Source organism: Abramis brama (assembly GCF_963993115.1).
Source record: "Abramis brama genome assembly, chromosome: 19".
In the NCBI taxonomy this organism is placed as follows: domain Eukaryota; kingdom Metazoa; phylum Chordata; class Actinopteri; order Cypriniformes; family Leuciscidae; genus Abramis; species Abramis brama.
The window spans coordinates 15976723-15992668 of record NC_139981.1 but is presented as its reverse complement, the minus strand read 5'-3'; the positions used below and the strand labels follow the sequence as shown (position 1 = coordinate 15992668).

At 39.2% G+C, this 15946-nt stretch overlaps 1 protein-coding gene across 3 annotated transcripts in view; it reads right to left on the bottom strand.

Moving 5' to 3' along the window:
• The window catches only part of unc5b (unc-5 netrin receptor B), a 61007-nt gene extending 45876 nt beyond the window's left edge, over positions 1-15131 (bottom strand). For 2 of the 3 annotated variants that reach the window (XM_084092466.1, XM_084092467.1), the window contains exon 1: positions 14404-14625. In XM_084092466.1, coding sequence (XP_083948592.1) covers positions 14404-14491 — 88 coding nt within the window. In that variant the 5' untranslated portion in view covers positions 14492-14625. Of the gene's footprint in view, positions 1-14403 lie in introns of all 3 variants that reach the window. The other variant, XM_084092465.1, reaches the window with a different exon arrangement.
• Positions 15132-15946: the final 815 nt, after the last annotated feature.

The window sequence follows — 15946 nt, the reverse complement described above, 5'->3', positions numbered from 1 at the left end:
GCAGCTAACGACCTCAAACAGGTGCATCTAATTTAGGATAATAAATGGAGTGGAGGTGGACATTTTAAAGGCAGACTAACAGGTCTTTGAGGGTCAGAATTCTAGCTGATAGACAGGTGTTCAAATACTTATTTGCAGCTGTATCATACAAATAAATAGTTAAAAAATCATACATTGTGATTTCTGGATTTTTTTTTTTTGATTATGTCTCTCACAGTGGACATGCACCTACGATGACAATTTCAGACCCCTCCATGATTTCTAAGTGGGAGAACTTGCAAAATAGCAGGGTGTTCAAATACTTATTTTCCTCACTGTATACACTCACCTAAAGGATTATTAGGAACACCTGTTCAATTTCTCATTAATGCAATTATCTAATCAACCAATCACATGGCAGTTGCTTCAATGCATTTAGGGGTGTGGTCCTGGTCAAGACAATCTCCTGAACTCCAAACTGAATGTCAGAATGGGAAAGAAAGGTGATTTAAGCAATTTTAGAGCGTGGCATGGTTGTTGGTGCCAGACGGGCCGGTCTGAGTATTTCACAATCTGCTCAGTTACTGGGATTTTCACGCACAACCATTTCTAGGGTTTACAAAGAATGGTGTGAAAAGGGAAAAACATCCAGTATGCGGCAGTCCTGTGGGCGAAAATGCCTTGTTGATGCTAGAGGTCAGAGGAGAATGGGCCGACTGATTCAAGCTGATCACAACCGTTACAACCGAGGTATGCAGCAAAGCATTTGTGAAGCCACAACACGCACAACCTTGAGGCGGATGGGCTACAACAGCAGAAGACCCCACCGGGTACCACTCATCTCCACTACAAATAGGAAAAAGAGGCTACAATTTGCACGAGCTCACCAAAATTGGACAGTTGAAGACTGGAAAAATGTTGCCTGGTCTGATGAGTCTCGATTTATGTTGAGACATTCAGATGGTAGAGTCAGAATTTGGTCGTAAACAGAATGAGAACATGGATCCATCATGCCTTGTTACCACTGTGCAGGCTGGTGGTGGTGGTGTAATGGTGTGGGGGATGTTTTCTTGGCACACTTTAGGCCCCTTAGTGCCAATTGGGCATCATTTAAATGCCACGGCCTACCTGAGCATTGTTTCTGACCATGTCCATCCCTTTATGACCACCATGTACCCATCCTCTGATGGCTACTTCCAGCAGGATAATGCACCATGTCACAAAGCTCAAATCATTTCAAATTGGTTTCTTGAACATAACAATGAGTTTACTGTACTAAAATGGCCCCCACAGTCACCAGATCTCAACCCAATAGAGCATCTTTGGGATGTGGTGTAACGGGAGCTTCGTGCCCTGGATGTGCATCCCACAAATCTCCATCAGCTGCAAGATGCTATCCTATCAATATGGGCCAACATTTCTAAAGAATGCTTTCAGCACCTTGTTGAATCAATGCCACGTAGAATTAAGGCAGTTCTGAAGGCGAAAGTGGGTCAAACACAGTATTAGTATGGTGTTCCTAATAATCCTTTAGGTGAGTGTGTGTGTGTATATATATATATATATATATATATATATATATATATATATATATATATATATATATATATATATATATATATATATATATATGGCAGTTTTCCCCATGGTATCGAAACGAAAATGGTATCGAATATCGATATTTTTCAATCAAGGTATCGTATCGAAGTTGGAAATTCCAGTATAGTGACAAAAGTAGTATCTGTCATACTTATACATACACATACAACCTCAGTGTGACTGGGTGGGCTAAGTTTCTGAATACATAATTGACATGTAAATCATATTTTATTGTTAGAAATCCAAGTAGTTTCAGTAGCTTGTCCTCTTGGGGAGGAAGTTTTGAGTAATAGCCTAAATGTTATAATATTTTTTACATGTACATATCAAACTTGAAATTCACATTTTTGGAGTACTATTGCTGATCTATAAAACAACATTGTCATTGTATATTTGATAAATTATGTCTCTATGAGTGCTTTTGTCCAGTCTTTAACTTGATTTTCAACAAGCCTATTTCACACATCACACATTCTATAAGTGAAATGGTAACAATAACAATAATTTAGAATTAGTGCTAATGTGTCTAATAAACCACCAAAACTAGATTGAAAATGGGATCATGCACACAGACTCTTCAAAGGAGAAGCAGCCTCGAGGTTCAGATTGATCAAACGAGTCAGACGACTCTATGTCCTCTGAGGTATTTAAGGTTGTATCTCTATCATGGGGTGCGACAGACACCCTTATCCAGGACGTCTCTGTGTAATTACATGCGAGAGGACCGTCATTTCAACACCGCTCCCCTCGCTAGATGAAAGACAGGTAAGACATAGTCATGTAATTGGCCCTCTCGTTGAGGGAAGAAGAACAGAGAACGGACGGGTTTGTTTCGATATGTTCTGTTTATCCTTGTTCCCACCGTTTCTCTCTCTCTCTTTATCTCCGACTGTCTCCAGTCGATTATGGGTCATTATTTCCAATGTGTCTGTGCCTTCAGGACAGATGTGTAAATTGTGGCTGCCTCAGTGTCCAGGCCTCATTTAGGACAGATTTACGCAGTCCACACTACTGTATAACTGTCACTCGACCTAAACATGCTCAATGCTCAAAAACGAATACATGCTCAAACACAGCTGTAAGCAAGCGTATGAGATGTGGGTGGACACATCAACTAACAAAGACTCGCTTTTTTCCATGTCAGATACACTTGGTAATTTAAATCAATGAAAGAAAAGCTTTCTTGCATTTAATAACGAGGATGTGTACACAGCAACATAATCGTTATTTGCTACTGACAGCCTGTGTGATGAAGATTTAAACAGCAAATGACTGCGAGATAGACACATGCCTTCTTTTCTCCACCGTTTTACATTCTAGAACTAAAACTAAAAGTACCAAATTTGCATTTGGAAGTGATTATGAGGGACTTGACGTTACAGTGATGGCATCTCAAAATAATAATAAATAAATAGATAATTAAAAATAATAAATAAATAACAGTATATAATAAACAAGTAAGAGTAATGACTAAAATTATAATAATGAACAAATAAATAAGTAAATAAAAAGAGAAGAATAAAATAAAGTAAATAATAGCAACAAAAAAAAAGAATATGTAAATGAACAAATAAATATATAGATATATAAATATATAAAATCTGTGCATGGGAATAAGTTAACCCTCACAGATCCCTGTAGAGTCTTTGTTGTGCCTAAATCCCTGTTATGGACAGATGGTAACATAAAGACCTCCACCAAAAGTATTTTCTGACCCTGGAACAGAAGTTAGTCTTTCATGCCAGTTTGTTTCTTCCACCTGTCTACTCCTGAGTGACATACTGTAGGGTACAGCTCTAACATCTCTCCTGACAGACCGGAGTATACACACAAAGACTCCCTTTGGGTCTGTCCTTCCGAAAGCATCTTCTATCAAACCTCTCTATCACACGGCCTGCTGGATGTCTGTCTGTCCCAGCTCAAGTCAGCTATTAAGATTCAAGTTTCAGTTGTTTAATGTTAAAATGCTACACATCACACAAAAGGTTGTGAGGCTTAGCTGCGCTGTGTGTGACATATAGTAGAGACGGCTCAGATAGACGCATTCAGACAGAGTGATTTTGGTGCTATAGAAAGAATAAGGCCAACTAATTTCAGCTCGCTCTCATTCTGCAGCAAAAGACGAATGTATTCTGTCACCTTCAGTGCAAGAAACAAAATTTATTTTCAAAACAGCAAATGTCTTTTTTTATTGTTATTGGCTTTTTAGCAGTTGGATATTGAATGGTTCTCAATTCTCTTATTTTTATGATTACCTTTGCCGTCATCTGAAGTTCATCTTTAAAAACAATAATTATTTAACAACACTGTAATCTTTAGCAAATCTCATAGTGAATATCCATTTTTCATACTGTACGTCAGGGGTCGACAACGGCATGGGCATGTGGAGGGATAATCACCGACAAGTGACAATAGCTAAAGAGGTGTATGCATTTCATTTAAATAAAGTCCTTCGAAATTGCATACTGACATACATTTTGGGTCTATTTTAGTTAGGTACTATAAATAAGATTAAAGTGTGAGATTTTAACTTGCGCTAGCACGTCGATCCGACAAACTATTCGCCCGACCAGAAGTGCACGTTTCAGTGATTATCCTTCTGCACGCCATAAGCTTACCGACCACTACTGTACATTATAATGTTGTAGGTGTAGTATCTACAGTGATTTATTTATTTATTTATTTATATTTAACAAAGTATAGACTTTGACTATAAGCCATTTATCGGTTATGTGACATAACATGAAAATATTGATGTGCTTGCTGGTTGAATTATCAGCTTATTTCGACCAATTTTCGACCAATCAATTTTACTATACATTCATCTCTACTTATTAAAGATCAATTATGTTTTTAAACTTGAAAATGTAAATCAATCGTTTTTAAAAGCTACAAGTAAGTTTAGGCATCACACTATTATGATGTACAATATCAAATATTCATATTCATTTTGAGATTTGCTAAAGATTACACTTAACAGAGTCATTAAATCATTAGTGTTAACTTTAAGTGAGTGTTAGATAATAGCAAAGTTAACCTTAATGAGCAAGAACAATTAAATATGCAATGTTAGCCAATGTATATCCAATATCACCAATTAATATATAAATATTTATAGTAAAAATAAATAAATCTAATATCATACAGCCATACAAACCCCAACACTCACTGTAGAGCTATAGTCACATACAGAAAAAAACACTCTCTCACCCCTGGTCTGACAACATGATGTCAAAAATCATTCTTTAAAGAAAGTCCCACTGCTTCACTTCAACATTAATCAATCAAGAAGAAACACCCTGCCCACATCTTAGCTTTCAGATCAATAAACATCTTCACAGCCTTCATGAGTGCAATTCTGCTCCCCCTCCCCACAGACCTCAGGTCTGGCTCAATTCTGTGCGGAGTCCGGAGCGAGATGTGCAGGGGCGGCGGAGTTTAGAACGGGCGCGCGGAGAGTTAATGAAGCCACACCAGTCAGCATGGCCGTCCATCTGTTTCCTTAATCCTCGTAAACATGAGCCACACTGTGATAGGGCGCTAGCCAACCCCATTGCTGTGATTTACAGACATAAGGACAGTGCTCACTGTGAATGGATGGATGGGCAGGAGGGTTTGGGAGAGTGTTGGCCGTGACAATGTCCCAGTAAAGCACTGGGTCTGCAAGTAGCTGCACCGTGCTCCACTCACCTGCTAATCGGAGCAGAGAGGTGGAGCAGAACTGAGTGAGCAGAAAGGTGAGAGTGAGGTCGGCCGTGCCGTCCATCTGTCCATCAGCAGGTAAGAGGCTTGGGGCACAGAAGATGGGGTATAAGTAAACATAGAATATCCAAATATTACGCCAACAATACACGCAAAGATGACAATCTAGATGGGATTGAGGTAAAGTGTCAAAAGACAGAGCAAAGCATGTTGGGTTTGCACAAGTGAGGTGTGTGAAAACACACCTGATTGACAGGCCTTATGAACATGGACATGCTGTGAATCCCAGTTAAGATCCCCTCTGCTTCACTGAACTGTCCAATCCGTGCTCTCTCAATCATCCCATCACCTAAAACCTGTCAGGTTCTGCTATCTCTCACACCTCTTTTAAACCGAGATGGTGCTGGTTCTCGCGCCAGAGCCCACATTTCAATTGACATACTGTAACTGGCTGTTACATTGGTTGTCTTTGTTTACAAGTTTTTTGAGTTTTGTGAACATATTTTAACATCTCAAGTAATCTGGCTTTCCTGATTTGATTCCGATTTCAATTCATTTGGGTATATTTCATTCATAATATTCATCTAGCTTATTTTGTTCTGCTAATGAAATAAATTATACAGTATTTTAGACTCATTTAAACCAGTAATTTGTATTTTTTAACTATTCATGAAAAGAACCGACTTGTTAGTAATGTGTTTCAGAAATCAGGATACACTGGTTGCACTGTGTTTTTGATTAAATAAAAATAATGGGTTCATGAAAGTCATTAAAACTTTTGTTTGTTTTTATGTGCAGCTCATAAGGACAACTCAACAGAAATACAGTATTTTTATTGCATTAAATTCAACATAGACTGCAAAACATTCACAATTGATATTGGGACTATTCATATGAAGACAATGAAAAATCTCTATATTTACCCAGCAGGTTTAAGGAGCATTACAGAACCAATTTATCCTGATTCACCTTCTTATGCAGTGGAAACACATTAAACATTCAAGATTGGGCACCGGCACCAGAACCAGAACCTGGTTGGTGGGAAAACAGCACCACAGTCTGGGAGTCATGCCAGAGGGTGTGGAAGCGGCAACAACACGCACTCCATGAGGATTAAGCATCACTATTCTGCCTGTTCCAGAACAAGCCCAGCTGTCAGGGTGCAGCCAAAATCCACGACACTCATCCCAAGGGCGTTGACTGTGGAACCAGGCCTCTTGGACTAGACATGACCTGCTTTGGATGAGTAAAGATTGACTGTCAATTGGGCTCATGTGTAAAGGTCAAATCCTACGCAGAAACTCCAGTGCATAAAACATTTACTGCATTGCTGTTACTGTGAAACTCTATTTGAAGATCTCTCTGTGTCAAACACAACATTCTCATTTCCTGGTCAGGCAGAGTCAGAGTTGCTCTGTTACAAAAGCACATTGTGTGTGGCCTATCTGGCACAAAGAAAACTAAAGCGACGCCACAAGAGGACATTACTCTTTGGTCACACACCATCAGACTGCCTTTACCAGGACGCCACACACACAGGGGACGTTTCGTTCCAGCACTTTGACATTGAAAACCAGCCGGTGAGCAAGCATGTGTGTGTTCTCGGGTAAGACATGCCACATCCCTCCCAAGAGGTCCCCTGCAGCATGCAAACCATGGTAGAACCCTAATAAAACCCCCCTAGATATCCTCAGATCCCCATATTCCTCTACCCCTGGGGCAGATGGGAGTCTTAATAGGCGTTAAACTCCGAAAGATAGGATTCTCTACACCGCCTTTCAAAGGCAACTCCACTAACCCCCATCACAATAAAGGAGCCAGAAAGAATGAGAGCACATGAGGGAGTGCGCAAACAACAGAGATTCAATGGACTAGTAAAAAGAACAAGAGAAAGGTGTTTGACAATAAAAATAAAAAAATACTGAAAAAGAGATGATGGCTGAAGAAATTTATATAAATAAAATCACATTTTTCCCATTTATAATTTTTATGGATTTCTGGATGTTATCTCATAAATGTGTGTCTAATCAAATGAATTCATAAAAAATGTACAATGTAAAAACTTTTAACCACATGTATTACCTTTCAATAATACAGTATAAATTTTTTTTTTATCAGTTGATTCAGTGATGAATATATCTGTGATTTTTTATGAACTATTATATTAGTATTTCTAGAGTATTTCTGAAAGGCTTTTATTTTGTGTGACGAATTTTGAGTTTGTGTGTGTTTTTAATTAAATCCCAGATTTGTAGGAATATATAACCTTTCTACACTTGCCCCATACACTATTTTGACACTTTTTTTAAGGTGTCAAAAGTTATTTCAAGCAACAATCAACAGCAATCTACAGACTTGCATTTACCTGGAATATTCCTTTATATCAGTGCAAACTATCATCTCTCCTCCATGTGAGACACAGAAACACAATTATACAGTCACACCTGGGCATAAGCCACAGATTGGCTGAGGTCTAATCTTCAGGCATGGACCGGGTTGAACTTCCTTTGAAGGCTAAGAAGATGAGGGAAATCTCCATGGCCTCAGAAAGTCTCTTTCAAGGCAGGAAGCACAAAGGCAGGTGGACCGCAGGAGACCTATTCACGTGGCCCTGGCACCAACGCTTCCAGACCCCTGCCGAAAGGAATCCGACATGCTACCCAGACCCCCACAGGCACCATCAGGGGGTCTGAGCTGAAGGCCCTTCACTCCTGATTTTTATAACTCTTTTAACTTTCACATATTACTTTCAAGATCCTGATGCAAGCAGTCGTTTGCCAGTCAGACTCAGAAAAGAAGATTAGAGAGCAAAAAAAAAAAAAGACCAACTTTACAAGTCACATCCATCTATCTATCAATCAAAATGAGGGGTTTGGGTTCTCTAGCCAGCACAACTCAAAGCAAACTTGACAAACCGCGCTCCTAGATGTCTGTCATGCAGTTGGGCTTGGAATGGAGCTACTGAATGCAGCAGTTGCTGGACCCTGCCAGACACAGCAGCTTGGGGAAAGGCTTTCCGCCAAAGACACTGTTGGCTTGGCATGAGCATTGACTGCAGGTCTGGCTCATTGTGAAATTCAGGCATTGCAAGTTTCCTAGAAAGGAAGAGTGAAGATTGGAGCCATTATGTTGGCGTTAGCAAGAAAAAAGATGGAAGGCTTGGTCATATGTACAGTAAAGCCCCATGAATTCCGACTTAAACATGTCGGCTCTTGGCGGCGTTGTTTGTGAGAACTGAATAAGAAGTGTGACTATGAATGGAAAGCCGAGACAGGAAACACAAACATACACTGCCAGTCACTCCTTCGCAGCCTAAAGGAGGTGCGAGCACGCCGACCCCTCCTCCCTCTAGCCCTTCACCCCACAAACAACCCCACACACGGTGGCAGAAAAGAGTCCCATTCAGTTCTCTATTCAACCCCGGCACAAAGCCACCCCACCGAGTCATTCTTCTACGGACCCCGTCACTCTCCGCCCCTCCGACCCACCACCACCACCCAGCTGCCGTAAACCCGGGAGGGGTGAAGAGCCTCCCTCTCTTGTATTCTCATTCAACTATCCACTCCTCGCTTTGACTTCATTAAATTCTCTTTCTTTGCTTTCCCATCATTCACCCATCGCTTTACACACAATGTTCCCCCTCAACTTTCTCTGAACGGCTTCTCTGTTCCTCTAGTTCACGTACCCTTGAAGTCAATGTTTCTGCTGCTGCTGCAAGTCCAACAAGAATTTAGCAATATCAGCTGGTCGTTGTTGCATAATAAACCCAGACAGGATGATCAGGACCCTGATGTGAAGCTGAAGAGGTTTATTTTGTGATAATGACCATCAGACAATGCTTAATTTCAAGACAATACTTACCAAACAAATAAATAAATAAACACATTAATTTAAATATTGATTTGAGATGAAATTAGTTATCATCTAACCTAAATTAGAATAAAGGATCTAGTCCAATATAAAGTAGAAAACAATCGGCCTATTAATCTGCAATCAGAGTTGCTTTTTACATCGACTGGTTAGCTAAAATATTGAAACAACATTTTTTCAGAAGTTGCGATAGTCTTTTCTTCCCTATAGTGATGGACATCCGAGTGAAACGGCTTCTTGAAGAAAAATGTAGGGCAGGACTTGATTTCATCCTCGGGAATTGATTGGATTGCAGGAAGTTGGCCGTTATGAACTAATATATATATATATATATATATATATATATATATATATATATATATATATATATATATATATATATAGTTTGCCAAAATAGTTATAACTACATTGAACTATCCTGGTATAAAAATACATGCAGCAAAATGATGTGGCAGACATGAAAGTAGCATGGTATGTTGCATGATCAACAGTGAAATGTACAATTAAATGGTCGTTATTATACATAAATATATATAATTACTGCTGAATGCAACAACGGACCAAGAATCAACTATTACAGAGACCCGTGTAATAAATCTTTTTAACCTTGTCTCTTCTTCCTTCCTCTCCCACACTCTCTCTCTCCTGTTTGTTCCAGATTTATGGTGGCGTACATGCACAGTATTGGCAAAGCATTAAAAACGTCCACCATTAATAGAGAGAGCTCCAGGCATCGATAAGAACATTAATAAAAACATCTCCACTCAATGATATGCTCATCAAACGCTCCTTTCTGTCGCTGTCCCTCACTCTTCATCCTCCTTTCGCCCCGTCGTTGTCTTCTTCTCTCAGACTGTGCCAAGGACTTAATGATGCTTGAATGCCAATGCTTCTGACTCTTGACTTTTCAATCTCACTCTCTTTTTTTAATAAAGTCTATTTAAAAGGCAATCCCTGGGCTCCATCTATCTCAATACATCTCACTAAGATATATTTCTCTGGCTTCACCTCTATCTCTCCCATTCTTAAGCATTAGATACGGCTGCACTTTCTGAAACTGTCTGATCTTCATGTTTCACACACACTTTTCCACATAAACGCATGGGTCATTCTGTATACTAGAAACACAAAATCAACAGAAAAATCAGGTACTTGAGAATTCTGGGACTGAAAACGTCCTTATCATTTATCTGTACAGTAAAGGGTGTATGAATCAGATAGAAGTGTTTGGCTGGTGAATAGCATCTCATTTTTAATGCTCTATGAAGTTTAAAATATGGATGCATTGATGTACACCACCATACGTTTGCACTATAATTATGATTTTTTTAAAATACAGTAAAAATGTAATATTGTGAAATTTTCATATATTTTAAAATGCACTTTATCTGTGTAATGGCAAAGCTGAATTTTCAGTGGTTATTACTTTGTCTTCAGTGTATTTATATATTAATGAAAATGTCCCTGACACTTAAGATGCAATGAGTTTAAAGGTACATTATATCATTACGGGAGTGCGAAGAAGACAAGAATTCTTGGAAAGGTGTGAAAGAAATGATAGAGAAGATCCTTGATGTTAACATTCCACTGTCACCTTTACTTTTTTTATTTCCTAAGGAGATCAAGTTAAAAAAGAAAGAGTATATATTCATGATTATATGTATTCTTCAAGCAAAACAGCTAATTTCTTTAAATTTGGAAAAGTATTTGTACACCATGTATAGGATATTGGCTAAAATATGTCAATGGAAAAGATAACTTATATTTTAAGGGATAAATATACAGTTTTTGATGGAGTTTGGGGACCATTCAGATCATTCTTAAAATGTGGTGGAGTTGGAAATGTGTTAATAGAAGACTAAGAAAAGAGGTGGTATTGAATAGCAATGTAAAATACTGAGAAGCTTTTTTGTTATTGTTTTTTGTTCCATGTACATGTGTATAGTTAAAATGTAATAAAACAATAATAATAAATACTGACTGATACAGATATGTTGAAAATCATCTGACGGTTCAGGATGTAATCAAGTCAGGCGATAATGAAGTGCTACTAACAACTCAACAGGTGTCTGTCCCGACACACTCACACCTGCATGCACAGACAACACATGTCCAATACCACTTCTGGATTCTATTGCATCATAAACAGATCACAGACACAACCATAGACTGCTTTAAAATATTAAAGAGGGCCACTTTACAGTGATGAATAATACAGTATGGGGGGGTGAGTTGAAAACCAGCGATCTCCTCACCCCTCTCTCTGCCTCCCACAGTGGCCATAAAGCTAATGCACACCACAATACTGGCGGTTCAGATCTCTGCCAGACCTCGCACAAATCCATGCATTCTTTCCTTCGCATTTCCCTTCCTCTAAACCTAATTACAAGGCTTATTGGTTCTCTTCCTACTTAAGTTCTCTCTCCTTTCTGCTTTTGCAGATTTTGCATTGAAAACTGAATTTTTGTGTATCTTACATTACACAGCAAGCAAACTCAACCACAGATGACCTGTTCTCAGATATAACCAATTATCCCCCCACGCCCTGGACTACCAGCGGAGAATTCCGGCAGTCTTGACTGGGAGGATCCAACATGTTATGCTCTCCGAACATGAAGGGCATGCAAGAGCACACCTCCCTCCTCCATCTTGACCTTAGGCACTTCAGCTTGACCTATTCCCTCCCACTTTTCAACCAGCAGTGCTGGCCACTGGGCCTAAACTTAATCCTATTGAATTCAGAGCAGTCTCGAGTGTGTTATGTTCTCCAACTCCCAAAACACGCGCACGCAAATCCAGACAGTGCGACTCCATTACTTACACAACAGCACACGTCTCCCGTCTCGATCCAGCTCAAGCGTGTATACAGGGACGTCCAGCCAAACAAACACACTTGTATGCATACACACACACAAACAGAGAGGAGAAAAGCTGATGGGGCAAAGGAGACAGAAATGGGTTCCTGGCAGTCTGGGTAATTAATGTGTATGTCAACACTAAGAGAGCTGTACCATACAGGAAATCTGAGCTCAGCACATCCACAATACAGACAGACAGGAGGGGGGAAAGGTAGAATACAGGAATGGACAGAATGAGAGAGAAGATAAACGTTATCCATCTTGACTCTGATGTTTTATGGATGATATGAAATATGTGCTGGCATCTCCTCAACGAGAGACGGGCTTCTGTAAAATCTAGACGGTTCATGTATGCACAATGAGTTTCTCGCATACTGTCTGTATAGGGGAGACCGGGACAAATTGTCACACTTTTATATGACTGTGAATATTTCTCAGAGTGGGTTTATCTAGTCCTTTTCTGTATGTCTTGATTACACAAAAAAGCAACTGCACATTTACACTGTTATTGTTTAGGACATAAGACGCAGATCACTGAACACAAATCCAGCAGGGCATGTTGTCTCACTAGTATTATGTGTCACAACACTTGATTGCTAAATTTTAACAGGAAATCAATTATAAAACACAATTAAATTCATATAACGGCAAAACTCTAGAAGCTGATGTGCAAAAACATCAAACCAATGAAATTTTTTATCTATACATTTTATAAATATTAAAAAACATGCGTGACAACTTGCCCAAATAAATATCCTCAACAGTTTTCAGCTTTTCAGATCAAATTCAAACCCTTATAGTTATTTTTAGACTTCTTCCCCGTGAGACAACTAGCCCCGGTTTCATCCCTATTAAAACCCCCAGGGCGAAATAGGCATGTTTTCTACAACGGACTCTTCTACAGGTAGGCTAGTTCATTAAGGGGAAGGACACTTAAACTACAGTACACATTTGTCTCAACATCTTAAATTAAATCAACCTGTCCTTTTTCTTTCCGATTTCTAACTCCCATTGGAAAACCAATAAGCTAAACGCTTTGAATGTGCAATTCCATGTCAATCTGATTACATATGTGGCCAGAGACCAGAGAGGGAGAGAGATTTCTTTGACGCTTCATTGCTTCCCGTCACTTCTAAGGTCAGACAGAAGGCAGGCTAGCCTTCATGCAGAAACAATAACACGTCACAACATGATCTACTCCTGAATATTTCTCCTTTGTATGATATGTATGTATTACATCCATAACTTGTCAAATATGTCAGCAAATGGTTTGGTTATTTTTATTATTCATTTTCAGAATGAGTTTTTAGAGGAATGTAGTACTTGCTGCACATTGCTGCCAAATCAACTTTGTTTCCTCCAAATTCTTCTGTACAAACTCATTAAGCAGTAGTGGGCATCTTAGGCCTTGTATATTACACCAGTGATTACAATTGAAAACAAAATTAAGATACTTTCAACAATTTATTACTCCACAAAATTAAGCTTTAAAAGCATCTTCAGAGAAATGACTACAACCACTTAATCAAGAGCATGTGCTAAACGTAACCCTAAACTACATCAATCCGAAAAGTAAAGATTTTAAAGCAGCACACTTAAATACAGAACTCACTATCTCTGCTTTCCCTCAGATGTTGTTTCCTTTTTTGTACAAGTTTTTTTTTTTTTCTATCTTTCAGGAGCCAGGAAGGCATTGAGCTAAACCTTAATTACTCCATGAACACCAGGGGTTCTGCTTTTTATCCGCTGCTTGGAAGCTCAGCATGGCAAGCAGACAGAGAGGAGATCAACAGAATATTCCTCTCTGAAGGGAGAGAGAGAGAGAGATGAGTGCACATGCAGCAGTCACATCCCTTCATCTGGTTCTTAGTTACCCATCACACTGCCTTACTAGATAAACAGATGGATAGATAGATAGACCACTGCACAGGTTTTAATATTTAAACTGAACAGTGCCACCTGTTATAATTCAGAGATAATGTATGGATAGATTTAGTAATGTGGAACAACAAAAGCAATTATTCAATGCATGTTTCTCCATAATTCCTCTATTAATGCTTCAGTCTCTCGTGCAAGGTTGTAGCAGCTTTTAAGCAATAAAAAGTGTAGCCTAATAGGTCAATGTAGCTTTACTTTAAACTACCCATGAATGATCTGATTATAGGCTATAAAAGAAAATGAAAAGGCATCACTTATACTTGATAGTCGACAAATGTTGGGAAATACAAATCCTGCTTGACGACCTCACTATCACTAAACTTATCTGTGTTTTGGGTGTGTACGTATGAATAAATACCTGCTTAGAAAACGCACTCCTGCGCTACCGTATGTTTAAAGACCGAATGTATAATGAAGTGTTTAGTACAATTTCTTAAACTGTAAAAAATGCTCGTACCTGCATGTATCACAAAGGTTGCGCAGAGTACAACTAAACCGAGAAAGGGAGCGGGAGGCTGGTCGCGGTGTATCCACGCTGAGAGCATCTTCACCCGGTCACGCTACTGCCAAATTCCCCCCAGGTTCTCTCGCTCCAGTCGGCTGAAGTCTCGCTGAATCCTTTGCGAAGGATACTTCAAACTGTGTGAAATGTGGAGGCGGGTTCCTCCTCAAACTTCACAAACTTACAAAAAAAGACTGCACCGTGGTTTACAATAAAACCTACTCACAGTCTGCTCCAGAACTTCCCCCAAATAAGGACGCGATAAAATTGGAATTACAGTTAAACAAAATGTTCAATTAAGGACACTGCAGTCCTCGTCCGTAGAAAAAAAACAAGATAGCAGCCAACGACCTGCGTAAAGTTCGTCTCGTTCACAACTCCACTGAACCACTCAACGCGTTTTCTCTGGAACACTTTGAAAACAACCGAATCTTCCGCGAACGAATCGAAAACAAAAGTGCTTGACAGCTTTATTCCTGCTGGGACGAGAAGAAAAAGTTGTCCGTAAGCGTTGGATATAATGCCATAGTTGTGAGATCTCCGCTGTTATCTGTGGAGCGCCATAGTCCTGACGCTGCCGCTCGTCTATGTCTCGAGTAGCTACTGAGTGTAAACACACGAACGCGGGTATGAAAGCGCGAGCCTCCAGACTCTCATCTCCCATCAGCCAATCATCAACCTTCACACACACACACACACACACACACACAAAATACATACGTATACGGCCAACTACATAGATGCATACATGTAGGCCTATATTTTAATGATAGCGTACAATGATTTAATTTTATTATTTAGCCATATTCATTGTTTCTTAATCAAGGTGAGCTGCATTACTTTGCCAGAACTAGTAGTAGTATTGTTGTTGTTAAAATGTACTATATTTTAAAAATATCTAAATAAAATTGGTTTAGGTAGCTATGTATATAGCAATGATATTCAATTTTGGCCTTTACCATGTAATTGCCCGTCTCTAATTCTGATCTTCTATGATTATAATTAGGCTAATTAAGGGTGGTTTGATAATGAAGGATGGTTAGAATGTAGGCTATTAATGATAGATTCAGTAATAGTGTTAGTAACACAATTACAATTCACAGTCATGCATGCCTCCCAGCATTTTTCAATCAGGTTCAATCAGTGCATTCATGAAAGTGTTTTCAAGTAAACCACAAGAGGGCGACAGATCTTATATGTGCTTTTGAGTCATTTCAGATGCTGAATATAGACTAATAATTGTCCAGCGTGTCCATTTGGTTTCATTGCTACAATGCTACCCTTCAGAACACTGTAGTCTGAGCTCTCAGAGAGCTCTCTGGTTTTGGTTGTGTAAGCAGGGGCTAAAATCTAAACAGGTTATTCAAACGGCCATCCACTTACCAAAGGAAGCGGAATCTTTTGAACTGTAATTGTAATGCAAATCGAGGAAGAACATCTATTGCAGTCTGGGAAGGGTGGAAGTTCCTGACCTGCAGTATTGCTAAAGCAGACATGG